The sequence below is a fragment of the Salvelinus alpinus genome, chromosome 13 (genome assembly GCF_045679555.1).
Source record: "Salvelinus alpinus chromosome 13, SLU_Salpinus.1, whole genome shotgun sequence".
Taxonomy (NCBI): Eukaryota; Metazoa; Chordata; class Actinopteri; order Salmoniformes; family Salmonidae; genus Salvelinus; species Salvelinus alpinus.
The window spans coordinates 20,862,053-20,875,682 of NC_092098.1; the positions used below are offsets into that span (position 1 = coordinate 20,862,053).

At 44.7% G+C, this 13,630-nt stretch overlaps 1 protein-coding gene across 7 annotated transcripts in view; it reads left to right on the plus strand.

The window, feature by feature from the left end:
• Window positions 1-13,630, plus strand: part of LOC139537369 (transcription initiation factor TFIID subunit 1-like) — a 55,192-nt gene that overhangs the window by 40,008 nt on the left and 1,554 nt on the right. For 2 of the 7 annotated variants that reach the window (XM_071338594.1, XM_071338596.1), the window contains exons 25-38: window positions 1,939-2,146; window positions 2,309-2,480; window positions 2,800-3,011; window positions 9,403-9,511; window positions 9,624-9,722; window positions 9,853-10,030; window positions 10,135-10,202; window positions 10,380-10,502; window positions 10,922-11,014; window positions 11,722-11,874; window positions 11,995-12,111; window positions 12,614-12,727; window positions 13,185-13,280; window positions 13,413-13,629. In XM_071338594.1, the coding sequence (XP_071194695.1) occupies window positions 1,939-2,146; window positions 2,309-2,480; window positions 2,800-3,011; window positions 9,403-9,511; window positions 9,624-9,722; window positions 9,853-10,030; window positions 10,135-10,202; window positions 10,380-10,502; window positions 10,922-11,014; window positions 11,722-11,874; window positions 11,995-12,111; window positions 12,614-12,727; window positions 13,185-13,280; window positions 13,413-13,629 (1,959 nt within the window). The remainder of the gene's footprint in view (window positions 1-1,938; window positions 2,147-2,308; window positions 2,481-2,799; window positions 3,012-9,402; window positions 9,512-9,623; window positions 9,723-9,852; window positions 10,031-10,134; window positions 10,203-10,379; window positions 10,503-10,921; window positions 11,015-11,721; window positions 11,875-11,994; window positions 12,112-12,613; window positions 12,728-13,184; window positions 13,281-13,412; window position 13,630) is intronic. The other 5 variants (XM_071338595.1, XM_071338599.1, XM_071338598.1 and 2 more) reach the window with 3 other exon arrangements.

The following is a 13,630-nucleotide window of genomic DNA, read 5'->3' on the forward strand; positions in this document are numbered from 1 at the left end:
CGGAGGGATGCTATCTTACCTAGATGGCTATGGCTATCTAACACTAGAACTCTTCCAAGTCAAGGTAAGCTTTTGGTTTTATGATTTTATTCCCACCGGGGCCCACCGGTATAACTGCTCAACTGCTTGCTAACTGTACTGCATGATTGTAGCGGGTTTACTAACGTGTCAATCCTAGTAGCTATGTTTACTTGACGTTAGCAAATATGGTGACAACGATGTAGGCTGTGTATAGTGGTTAGCGGTTATGATATGAAGGATTGGCTTGGAAAGTTTTTTTTTGCCTGGTCACAGACAGCTGATGTGTTGTACACTGAAGTCCCCAAGCGAAGGGAAAAGGTGAGAGGAGGAGAGCGTGTAGATGCGAGAAGGAATTATCCAATGATCAAAGGGATCATGCTGTTTGTATGTGGCTGCTAATAAAGGGAACGGACGATTCTGTTGAAAAACGTTTCTTAAGGAAGCAAACGGAACAAAACGGATAATCATACCTGAATTTGTCCAATAGAAACTCTCGTTTGCAACTGGTGTAATGATTACACCCTAGGTCAGCTAGGGTGTAAGGCGGTATGGATTGTGCAAGGCGGTATGGATTGTGTCAGTGTCTGTCACCTTGATTACTCAAATTTCCCTAGAGCTGTGCACCTACCTTTGTAAACTGTCATTCATAGGCTCGGTTGTAGCAACCTCATGATGGGTATAGGGAAGATTTGAGTATCATGTAGTAGCCTATCGATTTTACATTGAGCTGGGTGAATGGAATACGAATGAGAGTCATCCAATATACTGTAATAGAAAGAAGGCCATGCTCATAAAAATATATCATCCTCCCTCATCTTCAGCGGCACCGACCGCCGCTGTACCATACCCCATTCAAAGGAACTGAAATATTTTGTCTTGCCCATTCACCCTCTAAATGGCGCACATAAACAATCAAGGCTTTCACCTGGATTCCTGGTCAGTTTATGTCATGGAAAGAGCAAATGTCCTTAATGTTTTGTACACTTAGTGTATATTAAAAGTATTAGTTCCTCACAGTAAGCTATTTGAAAAATCTTTCCAACAATCTCCCCCTCGATAATCACCAATCCTCAGTGTGAAAGAGCTATAGAAGTTATAGGCCTACTGCTGCGTTGGCCTGTAGGCTATGAGTTCCATGCACACATTTCTTGTATCATTGTAGATGGATCACAGTGTATGATCACGCGCCGCCTAGGAAGTCTTTATAAAATAATTGCCTCCACGTTTCCATGGTCGGATTTTGCCTTTAGGCTACTTTGTAGCAAGGTAAGATATGCCTCATAATATGAAATATAACATTCCAGTTTCAAACAATTAAGTATGCTTTCAAAATGCATACTGCCTCTAGCTCACATTGTAAAGTGGTGGGTGACGGGCTGATAGCCTGTTGCCTGCACTTGAATGGCGAATGAGAGGCGCGCTTTAATTACCAGTTGAGAAATAAAAATAGTAGCTCTCTTTGTCATGCACCAAAACGGTTTTTAACACACAATTGCATTTAGAATTGTTGCATAATGAATGGGCTGATAAAATAAGGTTTTACTCCATCAGCAACCAGCTGAGGAGCTGCAGGTGAAATCCAGCTTAAAATGTGCACATGTGATAGTTGTGTTAGATAAATAAGATACATGATGACCAACAAAAATACACACAGGCCAATTTAATTCCACAAAATTATGCAAATGAACCTGTAGACCCTATAAGCATGACGGTCAAATATATTTCCATCAATGAATAAAAAGCATTATTTTGCCATGTGATTTATTTTTCTTTCTCCCTGTCATTTTGGCTGGAAACAGTTTTATTTATCGGCTTTTAATTTTTTTTTTGGGGGGGAGGGTCAAAAGCCAGCAATTGCCGGCTAACGGAAACCCTGGTGTGTGTGGGTAACTTATCTCTCTCTGTGTGTCCCTGCAGCCAGTGCCTTCTCCACAGGCTCCCATAAAGATGACGACACGTCCTCGGTCACCAGCCTGAACTCGTCCGCTACGGGACGGCGCCTCAAAATCTACCGCACCTTCAGAGACGAGGACGGCAAGGAGTATGTCCGCTGTGAGACGGTCCGCAAACCCTCCGTCATAGACGCCTACACCAGGATCAGAACCACCAAGGATGATGAGTTCATGTGAGTCCGTCTGTGTGGTGTGTGTTTGTGTGCGCATGCGGTCTGTGTGTCTGTGCATGCGGTCTGTGTGTCTGCGTATGCGGTCTGTGTGTCTGTGCCAAGTATGTGTGTGTCCAACCTGTCACTAAGTCTCTGTCTGCCTGTCTCTGTCTGCCTCTACAGAAGAAAGTTTGCTGTGTTTGACGAGCAACACAGAGAGGAGATGAGGAAGGAGCGGAGGAGGATCCAGGAACAGCTGAGGAGGCTGAAGAGGAACCAGGAGAAGGACCGGTTCAAGGGCCCCCCGGAGAAGAAGGCCAAGAAGGTCAAGGAGAAGCCAGACCTCAAGGTAAAAGTAAGCTTGCCAGCCCATAATGATTCAACTCCAAGACTATCCTCCCCTGCTTTTCCATAACCTACTGTCTGTTTTCCTGCTGACCTGCTCTGTTTCTAAAATAGGATCATTCAATTCAAGATAAACCTTCCTCACTGTTTTCATACTTTCCTTTAGTAGCAATATGTTATATTGCTTATAATAAACATGATAATGTAGTGTTTGCATGTGATGTGGCAGTTATTGTGCCATGTGATGCAGTGAGTTGCAGTTTCCATTCCTATATAGCGTATTTGTCTGATTGTTAACTACATCTCTTTTTCTTCCTCCCCTGCCCTAGCTGAAGTGCGGAGCTTGCGGTGCCATCGGGCACATGCGAACCAACAAGTTCTGCCCGCTGTACTACCAGACCAACGCCCCGCCCTCCAACCCGGTTGCCATGACAGAGGAGCAGGAGGAGGAGCTGGAGAAGACTGTCATCCACAACGACAACGAGGAACTCATCAAGGTGGAGGGAACCAAGATCGTCCTCGGCAAGCAGCTTATCGAGAGGTACAGACACACACAGGCTAGACATTCAGGAGAAAAGGAAACTTAAACTTAAATATTTCCATGTTACTAGAGTGACCGAAGTCTTTTTTACTATATTTACTCTTTTACTGAGTCGGTAATGCCAGCTTCGAAGCACCAAAAGGTATTGCACAGCTAATTGAGCTTCTGTAGATCTGTCCATTATGCTCTATACATCTGTCTAAATAACCACGTTTCCATCCAACCATTTCATGCGGATTAATTACCTGTCACATTAAAAAAGTCACAACCGGGCTGATGGAACATGAAATGCCGGTACAATTTTATAAATGCTGACAGACAATATGTTAGTTCAACATGGTGGGATCTTTTTGTGTCTATAAAATTAATTATACGAGAAATGGTGGCAGAAACGCCTTTATGCGCATGTATTTATTTATAACCATCATACCATCATGACTTGCCTAGTTAAATAAAGGTTCAATAAAATAAAAAATACAGAAGTTAACTTCGAGTCAGGCGGTGGATGATATGTTGTGTGGTCCTCCCACTACGACTCGGGAAAGCATGAGGTTTATTAGGCTACAGATGAAATAAATGATGATGAAAGTGCACGGTGATGAGAGTGATGCGCCTTTCCAATGAGAGAGTCTTATTCTGGTGAGATGATGATCGATGCTTGGCTGCTGTTTGACAAATACAAATAATATCGCTCTTATCCATAATAATCTCATAATGTAGGTAGCCTACCCACACTGTATCTGTGAGCTGTTGGCTAGAGACCATGTGCCATGACCAAGGAGGCACATTTTCTATAGAACGCAACAGTTTTTGTGACAACCAGTAGAGTTGAAAATGCGATGGAAACCCATTTAACTTGTATTTTTCATTCAGTACATGGGAATTTAATGGCATTTAGTTGTATGTGCACTCAGAGCCGGTCCTGACCTCCCTGGGGCCCTAAGCAAAATGCTGCTAAGGGGCCCTCCTTCCTGACCTGTGAGCCATGTAAACCATTTACCACTGCCACACAGTCACACCTGACAAACCAGTGCTCCCACTACAATCCTCCCTCCTTTAAAACAGTTTGCTCCATCTGTCAGTCTAAGAATAAGTAGACCTATACAAACAATTTTTATTGAATGGAGTATTTTCTATAGAATCTTAAGATAAGTGAATATTAACATTAACATAAATAAGAAATTGTAGAAAATATAACATTTGGAAAATAATAAAATATAACACTGAGCTTTGGCTCTGCTGCCTGGTAATTAGTCCAGTCCTCACAATATTATACAATTAGCTTTGTATAGACAATGTAAACATAAGCCTATAGGCTATGGCTATAGCTATATGTCTCAAAATAGTACAATAAAACCTATACAGATGTGTGATTAACTTAGGTTCCCTCTACAGCCTGGGCATTTTCAGCATGGGCACCAGTCTATCTGGACTGTCTGGAAGAAATTGAGAAAGTATGTCACATAGTTAGTTAAGCAGTCATTTACACAAATGCACTTCTGCCATACAATCTTAAATGTTACTAAGTGTGTAACATTTGAATGTATGAATTAAAATATTACCATCAAAATATTGTTCTTCTGCACTTTCTTGAGGAACAATCATCAATGATGTCATCATAAGACATGTGTTTCCCCACGTCATGATTTATGCTCATGATGGCCAGACAACTCAAACGTTCCTGTGACATGGAAGACTTCAGGTAGCTTTTGATGAGCTTTCATTTTGAAAAGCTCCTCTCTGCCGATGCTACTGTTACTGGTAGGGTGACTGCAATTCTTAGGGCCATCCAAAGGTTAGGATAGAGTTCCTCCAGGTTCTCACAGAGAAAGGAAAGCAGCTCAAAGGCAGTCATCTTATCTGAAGGCAGATCAGGTACATTCTGAATGTCGTGTACCAGATCCATTCCACTGACGTCACAGTCATCTCTGAAGGTTAGAGTGTTTTCAACTTCCATGCAGTGAGCCTTTAAAGATTCACTGGACATCTGAGAGGCAGTGCTGAAGTTCAGCAGCACTCCATATTTGGTTTTCACCTGGTTGAGTGTTTCAAATCTCTCATCCATGGATGTCACAACAGAGTCGACCACAATGTTGAAGTAGTTGACTTCAAGGTTTTTCAGTGCGTCAGTCACTGGTTCATCAGATGCCTCTTGCTGTTTCTCAGTCTCTTCTCTTTCAGAACAGCCTCCACATGAATTTCTTCACAAATGCGTTTGGCTAGGCCTCAGAGAATCCAGTTTCCCGGTATGTAGTGAGGAGGGCCTTTGCATTGAGGAGGAGCATTATCTCACACCATACCAAGAAGCGGTAGGACCCAACTTCCTCTGCAAGTGCCTCCACTTTGGACACAGAATCGTTGATCATCTGTCTGGCTTACAGTAAAGCCTCCCGAACAGCAGAAGCCTGATACCTTTTAAAACATTTTTTTTAATTTATCCGTTATTTTACCAGGGAAGTTGACTGAGAACACGTTCTCATTTACAGCAACAACCTGGGGAATAGTTACAGGGGAGAGGGGGGATGAATGAGCCAATTGTAAACTGGGGATTATTAGGTGACGGTGATGGTTTGAGGGCCAGATTGGGAATTTAGCCAGGACACCGGGGTTAACACCCCTACTCTTACGATAAGTGCCATGGGATCTTTAATGACCTCAGAGAGTCAGGACACCCGTTTAACATCCCATCTGAAAGACAGCACCCTACACTGCCCTGGGGCGTTGGGATATTTTTTAGACTAGAGGAAAGAGTGCCTCCAACACCACTTCCAGCAGCATCTGATCTCCCATCCAGGGGCTGACCAGGACCAACCCTGCTTAGCTTCAGAAGCAAGCCAGCAGTGGTATGCAGGGTGGTATGCTGCTACCTGAGTGCATGAACACTTTGGAGCCTACTCTCCCATCTTGTGTCACTCCATGACTTCACAGTTATGTTCACGTGTTCCTTCAAAACACTCCATCTTTGTGTGACAGCTGAAAAGAAGGTGAAGAGCTTTTGCACATGCCCCCCCCCCCCCCCCCAAAAAAAAAACGGCATCTTTTGAAGATTTGGCAGCATCTGCAATGACAAGGTTTAGAGTATCTGCTCCACATGGGACGAACACGACTCTGAGATGTTTTTTGAGCAGTCTGGCTTTACTCCTTGGTGCATGCCCTTCATGTTGGCCCCATTATCATAAGCTTGCCATCTGCAATCTTCAAATGGAATCTTCAGCTCATCTAAGATGACCGTGGACAGATTCAAGCCTGTTGTAACCTCAACATTCACAAAGCTGAGGAAGTGCTCCTTGATCTCTGGCTTTCCCTTTAAAGCCACGGTTCTCAGAATAATGGACATTTGCTCCTGGTGACTAATGTCAGGTGTACAGTCCAAGATAATGGAGAATTACTTTGAGTCTCTTACTTGAGTCACTATTGCTTCTAGAATCTTGTCACTCACAAACTGTATCAGCTCATTCTGTGTGCGCCTCCTAAGGTAATGAGCATGTGTCTCTCCATCTTTCATTTTGCTGACATGATTTTCCATAACGGGGTAAAATTTTGCCAGTAATTCAACCTCTTTTAGGAAGTTTCCATTATCGGGTTAGAAGAGTTTGTCTGATGCTAGGTTTCTTTCAGCCAGACACTGGGTGATACTAAACGTGTAAGGACATCCGCCATTTCTTTCTTTCAGCCTCCAAAATTGTATCTGGTCAAGAGTCTGTCCCCGACTTCTTGAACTGCGCTGTTGATTAAGGGCTTGTAAGTAAGCATTTCACGGCAAAGTCTACACTTGTTGTATTCGACGTATATGACAAATAAAGTTTGATTTGATCAAGTTCTTGCTTCTTAATCATATTGTTTGTGTGTTCAGGACTACCCTCATGGTGTTTCAGAATGGTGTTGATATTTGACCAGTCATTCACGCCTTCTTTTATTATTTTGTAGTCTTTTATAGAAAAGAGCTTACAGCAGAAACAATACACAGCGTTGTTTTTGATTGAGTATGAAAGCCAGCTCCTGGTAATCTTTTCCCCATTTGACAGCTGTCTCTGTAATAAGCCTGAAGGAAAACCTCTTCTAGACTTGTCTTTAGGGTAAGAAAAATCCAGTCCTGGTTTGAATGGACCTCTGTGCACTAACTCAGTCGTCATAAATTCTGTTAAGCCTGGGGGCCAATCTGCTGGGTCACTTGGTTCTATTAGGGTCTGAGCTGCTTGTATCTGATGCTGGCTGTACACCTCTGGTTGTGCTAGTACTGGCTGAGGCTGCTTGTACTTCACCTGGGTCTGTGTTAGTATTTGCTGAAGCCGGCTATACTGGGTCTGTGTTAGTACTTGCTGAAGCTGCCAGTACTAGGTCTGTGTTAGTATTTGCTGAGGCCAGCTGTACTGGGTCTGTGTTAGTACTGGCTGAGGCCAGCTGTACTGGGTCTGTGTTAGTACTGGCTGAAGCCGGCTGTACTGGGTCTGTGTTAGTACTGGCTGAAGCCGGCTGTACTGGGTCTGTGTTAGTACTGGCTGAAGCCGGCTGTACTGGGTCTGTGTTAGTACTGGCTGAAGCCAGCTGTACTGGGTCTGTGTTAGTACTGGCTGAGGCCAGCTGTACTGGGTCTGTGTTAGTACTTGCTGAAGCCAGCTGTACTGGGTCTGTGTTAGTACTGGCTGAAGCCGGCTGTACTGGGTCTGTGTTAGTACTGGCTGAAGCCAGCTGTACTGGGTCTGTGTTAGTACTGGCTGAAGCCGGCTGTACTGGGTCTGTGTTAGTACTGGCTGAAGCCGGCTGTACTGGGTCTGTGTTAGTACTGGCTGAAGCCGGCTGTACTGGGTCTGTGTTAGTACTGGCTGAAGCCGGCTGTACTGGGTCTGTGTTAGTACTGGCTGAAGCCGGCTGTACTGGGTCTGTGTTAGTACTTGCTGAAGCCGGCTGTACTGGGTCTGTGTTAGTACTGGCTGAAGCCAGCTGTACTGGGTCTGTGTTAGTACTGGCTGAAGCCAGCTGTACTGGGTCTGTGTTAGTACTTGCTGAAGCCAGCTGTACTGGGTCTGTGTTAGTACTGGCTGAAGCCGGCTGTACTGGGTCTGTGTTAGTACTTGCTGAAGCCAGCTGTACTGGGTCTGTGTTAGTACTGGCTGAGGCCAGCTGTACTGGGTCTGTGTTAGTACTGGCTGAGGCCAGCTGTACTGGGTCTGTGTTAGTATTGGCTGAGGCTGGATGTGGATCAACTGAGTCTGTGCTTGTACTGGCTGATGATCCAGCATCTCCTCTACTGACAAACTTAAGCATAGCACCTGTACATTATAGATAACAATACTATTATTAATTTATCAGCTGCATCGGGCCCATTTAAACTGGCTCCCCCAGATTTCCATTTATACATTTTCAAATATAAAATAATTTTTATACTCTGGCTTGGCTGAATACTTGATGGTTATTATTTACTGAGATCCATATTGCCCAGTATGCCTAGCTAATCACCATTTTAAATTCAATATATAAATCAATAGTCAAGGTCAATCCATTGCTTTTCTTCTTGCATTAGTCCAGAGTTGTAACTAAACCTTGACTGAGAGACTAGATAATCATTGTCTTGTTTTTAAATGATGTGTGCCTATGAGGAGTGCCATCACGCCCATATATTGTCTGGATGGGCCCCACAGAGGTTGCTGCTGGAAAGCGCGAGTTTCATTTCGTGCACACACATATTAACACGCGACGCGGTTATCTTTTCCGAGCTACAATTTATAAACACCATTGCCCGTTGGCATTTATCAAACGTAATAAATAGTTGTATTTCACTGTCACTTTTGTCAGGCACAAAGTCACAGAACACAGCCCTGGAAGTGGCTGGCAAGCAAGCAAGACACTGACAGACCAAGAGATGCACTGCCCAGCTAGGTTAGCAAGACAGACAGACGAGAGGGAGATACACTGCAAGCTAGCAGATCAACTTAACGTTACTGTTATTTGCTGACATCAAACTTGGAGAGGAGAGAACACATGTTTACCTGATCGCTGTTCCCGCAATTCACTCTCATTGTGTTTTGTTTCTCTCTCTTCATGACCAGAAGGATAGTTCTGCTTCATCCTCTCATCCAAGTTGTAAACATTGACACCCTCTTTGACACGAGGGGGAGGCGGGCCCTTGCGTAATTTGCGGGGCCCTACTCAACTTGCGTAGTGAGCGTATAGGGCTGCCCGGCTCTTTGTGTACTACCTCATCACACACATCCTTTTATCCGCAAAAAGTCAGTTTGATGGAAACCCATCTCTGGTGGAAAAATGTGCATATTGTTTTATGAAGATTTTTGAATATTCACATGGAAATCTGTCGCAAATTGGATGGAAATCTAGCTAAAGTTTGTGATATATCATGCTGCTGTGTAAAGGACCATGTTGTCTCCTCTTCCAGTGCTGATGAGGTGCGCAGGAAGTCTCTGGTGCTGAAGTTCCCCAAACAGCATCTTCCCCCCAAGAAGAAGAGACGTGTGGGAACCACTGTACACTGTGACTACCTCAATGTGAGCCTAGTTGTCACTATATTGACTGTTGTTGTATATTCAGTTCAAGCATGGTCTAGAAATCTTTAACACTGTGATTGTTGTTTTGTTGTTACTTGTCGTCCACTCACAGAGGCCCCACAAATCCATCCACCGCCGACGCACTGACCCCATGGTCACTCTGTCCTCAGTCCTGGAGAGCGTCATCAACGACATGCGGGATCACCCTAATGTAAGATACACACACATTCACACAATTCACTGCTTACAGACAGACAGACAGATTGCCTATATTCCTCTGACCATTTTATAGTCTCTCTCACTCACTCACACACAATTGTGTTGTCTTTACCTCGTCACAGACATACCCCTTCCACACGCCGGTCAATGCCAAGGTGGTGAAGGACTACTATAAGGTCATCCCTCGTCCCATGGATCTGCAGACGCTACGGGAGAATGTGCGTAAGCGTGTGTACCCCTCCCGGGAGGAGTTCAGAGAGAACGTGGAGCTCATTATCAAGAACAGCGCCACATACAATGGTACAACTTTAAACCACTTGAAGCCTTAGAGAATGACTGTAATATTGGACTCTGTGCGACCGTTATGTAACTTACTGAGACGGTAATTGTTTTTGTGTATTCAGGTGCCAAACATCCAATAACCCAGGTGGCGCAGACAATGCTGGACCTTTGTGATGAGAAACTGAAAGAGGTACGTGTGAACGCTGATTAATTCCTGGATTGGTGCCATTTTGGACACCGCCCAAAGTCTGCTGCTCTGTTTGCAGAAGGAGGCAAATGTTCAGCAACTCTTGGAACACAATGGAAGTGGCCTTCAATAATAGTACTTGTTTAATATTAAAGGGGGAAATTCCTTTGTCCTTTGCAGAAGGAAGACAGGCTGGTGAGACTGGAGAAAGCTATCAACCCCCTGCTGGACGATGACGACCAGGTAGCCTTCTCCTTCATCCTGGACAACATCGTCACTCAGAAGATGATGGCCGTGCCTGACGTGAGTGGAGCCACCCGTCATCAGGGTTTCTACTTTCTTTCGGAATATCTGCTATTAGTATTTTCTCTGTGTCTAAGTCATTTTACTGAGTAGTCTTTTCTTTGCCCTTAACAAATGCCTAGTGGTTAGAGCGTTGGGCCAGAAACCAAAAGGTCGCTGGTTCGAATACCCGAGCCAACAAGTTGACAAATATGTAGATGTGCCCTTGAGCAAGGCACTTAACGCTAATTTGCTTTAGGGGTGCCGTACTTCTATGGCTGACCCTGTAAAAACACATTTCACTGCACCTATCCAGTGTATGTGACAATAAAATATATATTTTTAATATATTAAAATATTGACAATTGTGGCAACTTCAATCAAGCACTCAGTTGGATGATGTTATAACTGTCCTTTCTCTGTCTCTATCCCCTTTTTAGTCTTGGCCGTTCCACCATCCAGTCAACAAGAAGTTTGTTCCAGATTACTACAAAGTGATAGTCCAACCCATGGACCTGGAGAATGTCCGCAAGGTGAGTTAGTTAGGGGAAGTGGACTTCAGTGTCAGCTTTGAGGAAAACCACAACAAAGACACCTTTTGGATCCTTCCATGCCAAGATGGATCAAACCTATATGTCGTAGATGATTATACACTGAGTGTACAAAACATTAAGAACACCTGCTCTGTCCATGACAGACTCACCAGGTGAAAGCTATGATCCCTTAGTGATGTCACTTGTTAAATCCACTTCAATCAGTGTAGATGAAGGGGAGGAGACAGGTTATATAATTATTTTTAAGCCTTGAGACAATTGAGACAGGATTGTGTGTGTGTTCCATTCAGAGGGTGAATGGGCAAGACAAAAGATTGAAGTGCCTTTGAATGGGGTATGGTAGTAGGTGCCAGGTGCACTGGTTTGTGTCAAGAACTGCAACGTTGCTGGGTTTTTCACGCTCAACAGTTCCCTGTGTGTGTCAAGAATGGTCCACCACCCAAAGGACATCCAGCCAACTTGACAGAACTGTGGGAAGAATCAACATGGCCCAGCATCCCTGTTCTGAAGTTGTTCTGAGGTCAAAAGGGGGGTGCAAATCAATATTAGGAAGGTGTTCTTAATGTTTTGTACACTCAGTGTATATGTAATATACAGAATATATTACAGAATGTGGTAGATGGTAATATGTGTAATATAATCATTTATGTTATTTAAAAGTCTCTCTGTGTGCTGTGGTCCAACAGAACATATCCAAACACAAGTACCAGAACCGGGATGTGTTCCTGTTTGACGTCAGCCTGGTCCACACCAACAGTGTCAAGTACAACGGTCCAGACAGTCCTTACACCAAGACGGCCCTGGAGATAGTCAACGTGTGCAAGCAGACCCTGGCAGAGGTGTGTGTATGAAACAGCGAGAGAGGGACATAATGAAACTCTTTATACTTTGTCAAATGACGAATCATGTTTATGATCCTCCAATAAGGATAATTTGATTGTTGCTTGATATCTCTCCAGTATGATGAGCACCTGACCCAGCTGGAGAAGGACATCTCCACAGCTAAAGAGGCAGCTCTGGATGCAGCAGACCTGGATAGCCTGGACCCCATGACTCCTGGAACCTACACATCACAGGTAGCAATGTTCCTGTCCCATAAGTATGGGCCAGAAACCAGCCAGATACAACCAATGGGCCCTTATATCCCTATCACCCCCAGTCACCAAATAATGTACCTCAACTCAACCCTCACATGCTCCAGAGTTGGGGAATGCAACTCCTCTCCAAGGACCTACTTTTTAACCTCTGTCTGCTGTAGTCTCTCTATTACATAGCCTCTTCACATTCTAGTCTTTCTCTGCCTCGTAGTTCCTCTTTAGCACTGCAATTTAGTAGCTGTTTCTATAGCCTCTGCATATCTTAAACTCTATGCTATCCTTCCTACCCTGTGGTTATCTTTTCTCCTCCCTCTTTCCTGTGTGTGTGTGTGTGTGTGTGTGTGTGTGTGTGTGTGTGTGTGTGTGTGTGTGTGTGTGTGTGTGTGTGTGTGTGTGTGTGTGTGTGTGTGTGTGTGTGTGTGTGTGTGTGTGTGTGTGTGTGTGTGTGTGCGTGTGCGTGCGTGCGTGCGTGTGTGTACAGCCTGCCGATGTGTTTGACAGCAGTGCCTCTGTGAGCCTGCACAGAGAGACCAGACTCTTCTCTGAGGTTAAGGCATCTCTTATGACTGTTCCAGAGAAGAGGGGGTTAGGGAAGGTACAGAGAGATCCCCCAGGAGTATAACGGCGTCTGTCTCATCCAGGGATGACCTCTCCTTTAACCACCCTCTCGCCTCCCATCCCTCCGTTCCTCCTTGCACATTCACCTGGTCGTCTCCTTCCAGTTCTTCCCTCTCCATTCCCACAGTGTGGATCCTGACTGGTGCATGCTCCTCCTAGCTAGGAGCCATTCCAAGATCCCTTTGTGCATTTTATTCCTAAGACAAAGATGGTTCCTCCCCATAACTCATTTGGTTCATGTGTCTGCCTGTTTTGCTTGTGTGTTACTTTTGCTCCTAATTGTGACTGCTTGTCATACTAGTGTTCTGTTTGCCCTGACAATTATCAATTTTCAGCCATCCTCTCTATTGCTTCACAAGTCATCACTCTGTCTTTCCCCAGAAATATCCCTCCTGTCTCTGTCAGTGTTGCTTAACTTCTCTGTGTGTCTCCAGGGTCGTCATAGAAGACTAGGAGAGGAGGAGTCGGACGTGGACATCGAGGGCTTCGAGGAGGAGGAGTATGACTGCAAGCCCAAGACACCAGCTCCTGTAAGACTCTGATCATGGAGAAACAATATGGGGTTTAGAGTGGATGGATTTTGAAAGGGAGGGATTACGTATTTGGACACTGTTTGTAGATCAGTCTAACTAGTCCTTTTGATGATGATGACTGTTCCCCAGGCTGAGGATGGTGAGGGAGACCTGGAGGATGAGGATGATGAAGAGGAGATGCTGTTGCCGCCGCCCCGCAGACGACTGCAGGGCCACAATGATGATGATTTTGAAGAGGATGAAGGCACCAGTCGGCCAGCCCATGCCAGCGTGCTGTACCAGGACCTGCTCATGTCAGACGGAGAGGATGACGCCAGCGAAGAGGAGGGAGATAACCCGTTCTCCTG